This window comes from Phyllostomus discolor, chromosome 13 (assembly GCF_004126475.2).
Source record: "Phyllostomus discolor isolate MPI-MPIP mPhyDis1 chromosome 13, mPhyDis1.pri.v3, whole genome shotgun sequence".
Lineage (NCBI taxonomy): Eukaryota > Metazoa > Chordata > Mammalia > Chiroptera > Phyllostomidae > Phyllostomus > Phyllostomus discolor.
The window spans coordinates 56471821-56474840 of record NC_040915.2 but is presented as its reverse complement, the minus strand read 5'-3'; the positions used below and the strand labels follow the sequence as shown (position 1 = coordinate 56474840).

The following is a 3020-nucleotide window of genomic DNA, read 5'->3' as shown; positions in this document are numbered from 1 at the left end:
CTTCCTTGGGGGCAGCAGTTGTATCTGACTGGTGTGTGTGGGCATCAGGGGATGAATGAATGAACAGCAAATGAACAGCCAGCTCCAGGTGAGCAGTGCTCCGGTGTCCAGTGTCACGGTCCCTGCCAACCATGCAGCCTCTCCAGGAGGTTACGTCCCCCCCTCGGGCCTTTGCTCGGCTGGACCCACTGCCAAAGGGCATTCTTTAGATTTAATTTACTTATTTTTTTTAGAGAGAGGGAGAAAGAGAGAGAAACATCCATCGGTTGCTTCTCATACACCCACAACTGGGGACCTGGCCTGCAACCCAGGCATGTGCCCTGACTGGGAATTGAACCAGTGACCTTTCCGTTTGCAGGCCAGCACTCAATCCACTGAGCCACACCAGCCAGGGCCCAAAGAACATTCTTAATCACCTGTTTCCCAGCTTATTTCTACCCATCCTCCCATCTCACTCGGCCTACTGAGACTGTCCTCCAGGAAGCAGTCAGTGGACTGTTCTCAGAGACTGTCCTCCAGGAAGCCTCCCCTGATTACCCAGGAATACCATCCCTTCACTGCCCACGGCCCTCAGTGTCCTTGCTGGACAGGGGCCAGGTCAGTCAGTCTCCTAGGCCTGGCCCAGAGCAGGCTGGGAGGCTGGTGGCTGCACTGCTGGGCCCCCGGGCAGGAAACAATGGGTGGAGGTGCTGTGGGGGAGAAGCTTCCTCCTCTTTGAAGAAGCAGCCCCTCCCCTGGGAGGGGAGGTGTAGACAGAGCTAAGAGGGCAGTGAATAGGGAGGGCATGGGTGTATTTTGGATGGGCTGGGGAGGGGTAGGGCAGAGGGGCACCCGGGGAGCTGGACTTTGAGGGGTGGGACAGGGGGCTACGTGTCCCAGAGCAGTCTGCACTGTGGTTACCCTGCTTTCGGTCACCAGCTGGGGACCAGAAACCACCTGGGAAGCCTGGGGGCCATGCCATCAGTTTCATTTCAATTGAGCGAACAGGCTCAGGAGAAGCTGCCCTGAGGTTTGGCAGCCCCTTGCTCCCCTGGCCCCTCAGAAGCCACAGCTGTTGCTGGATACCTGGCCAGCGGGTGGGGGTGGCCTATACCTCTGTTCTGCTCACCTGCCCCTTGGCCCCCCTCCCACCCCCGCTGCCCAGGGGACCCCCCGCCCCCTCACCCTGTGTGGCCAGCCTCAACCGCGCTTTGCAGGCCGGTAGAGAAGGCCACCGAGAAAAATAAGGAGGCCCCTGGCTGAGCCCTGGCGCCCCCATGGAAGCACACACAGACCAGGCTGGGTGGGGAGTCAGGCTGGGGGCCTTTATTGCCGGCAGACACCTATGTCCCGGTGTCTGTCAAAAGCTTTGTGGGAGCAGGTGGCTCCTTGCTTTCCATGCCCCCACCCCTCACCTGGGACATGGGAGTGGCTGGGGGCTCAGGGGACAGGACTGAGAGGAGGAGTCCACAACACCCTGTCAGCTCAGGCAGCTTGACCTCAGGGTTGGGGACCCAGCACCGGGAAATGAGAGGAGGGGCGAGGGTGGGCTCCTCTGAGGTTTGATGGGAAGGGAGGTGAGACTGCCCTCCCTCTTCGTCCCTGCACATACCGAGGGCTGGGCAGAGCCCCGCCTCCCCCAGTGCCTGCCGGCCTGGGAAGCCTTGGCCGCCGACGGAAGACAGAAACCCCGAACCTGCCGCCCCCTCCCTGCAGAGGGAAACAGGCCCTCACCTCCTGCCTGGGCCACCTCTCCCTGTGAGGCCCCAGTCCCTGCTCAGCCTCGGGTGAGGCGGGTGCGCCCGGGGTGCCGTACCCAAAGGCCTAGGAGGCAGAGAGACCCTGAGGACATCAATAAATACGGATGGGCGGTCCCTGGAGGCAGCTGGCTGAGCCCAGGCTGGGAAGGGAAGCCTGGCCTGGCCCACCCCGAGGGGCCGCCTCCACCCTCAGCCTCTCTCGTTGCGGCTCCTGGGGGCCACGATCCGGTAGTTGGTTGTGTGTCCTCCCCTCTTGCCCCGAAGGAGGTTGGGGGTGCCTGTGCCGGCAGGGTCTGCCCCTGACCCCTCTGGTTCTGCCGGAGGGAAGGAGAGAGGCTGGGTTAGTGAGGTCTGTGCGAGGTGCCCACTTCCCCTTCGCCCCCTGGGGGGTGGGGGGTTGGACACTCAGCCGGGCGCACTCTGTCCCGGCATCCAGGAGGCAGGGCTGTGGGGAAAACAGGGGTCTGCCCTCTGGTTAGTGTCCCCGCATCCAGGAGCCAGCCGCCAGCCCCCAGCCCGGGAGCACTCAGGGCCTCTTTGGTTTCCTGTCGAGTGGGGATAAATGAATCCACCGTGTTCCTGAAATGCTTGGTGTGTAGTGAGCACTCCACGAAAAGTACAGATCGTTTTTTCTGCATTTTGGGGTGAAGGTGTGCCTTGAATCGTCCCCACTTCACAGCTGGGTAAACTAAAACCAAGGAACGGACTCGCTTCGCCACTTGGATTCGGCTGCTTAGGTGGGAAGGGCTTAGCAAGGCCAGGCTCTGCCACTGACCTGCTTGCTTGGTGGCTCTGGGCGAGCTGGAACGGGGTCAGGCCCTCAGTTGTCTCTCCCCTGAAACCAGGGGGCAGCTCCGGGACACTCTGGGGTCCTGGCCAGCGCCTGCAGTTATGAGGCCAGTTCCGATTTGGCTGTGCCCCAGCCTAGAAATGAGCTGCACCCCAAGAGTGAAGTGAATACAGTGATACCTTGGTACTCATCATTAATTTGTTCCGGACCTCATGACGAGTGCCGAAACTGAGGAGTCCCAAGCAAGCGTGAGGGATGAAACATTTGTTTCTCATCAAAATGAGACGAGTACAGGGTTTGATGAGTTCTGAAGCCCGTGAGTACTGAGGTCTGATTATAATGGGTATTCTTGCCACTTAAAAAATCCCCTACTCATCCTGCAAAACCCAGAGCAGGTCTTGCCTCTTCTAGGAAGCCTTCTGTGATGATCCCCTCAGGCCCTCTTAAAGCTAAGTGAGCAGGTTGGAGGGTGGGCTGGTTCTCTCCGGGGA

General features: G+C 60.3%; 1 protein-coding gene across 3 annotated transcripts in view; it reads right to left on the bottom strand.

Annotated features, from left to right (window-relative positions):
- Window positions 1-951: 951 nt before the first annotated feature.
- Window positions 952-3020, bottom strand: part of EMID1 (EMI domain containing 1) — a 37415-nt gene continuing 35346 nt past the window's right edge. For 2 of the 3 annotated variants that reach the window (XM_036013742.1, XM_036013741.1), the window contains exon 16: window positions 1786-2053. In XM_036013742.1, coding sequence (XP_035869635.1) covers window positions 1929-2053 — 125 coding nt within the window. In that variant the 3' untranslated portion in view covers window positions 1786-1928. Of the gene's footprint in view, window positions 2054-3020 lie in introns of all 3 variants that reach the window. The other variant, XM_036013740.1, reaches the window with a different exon arrangement.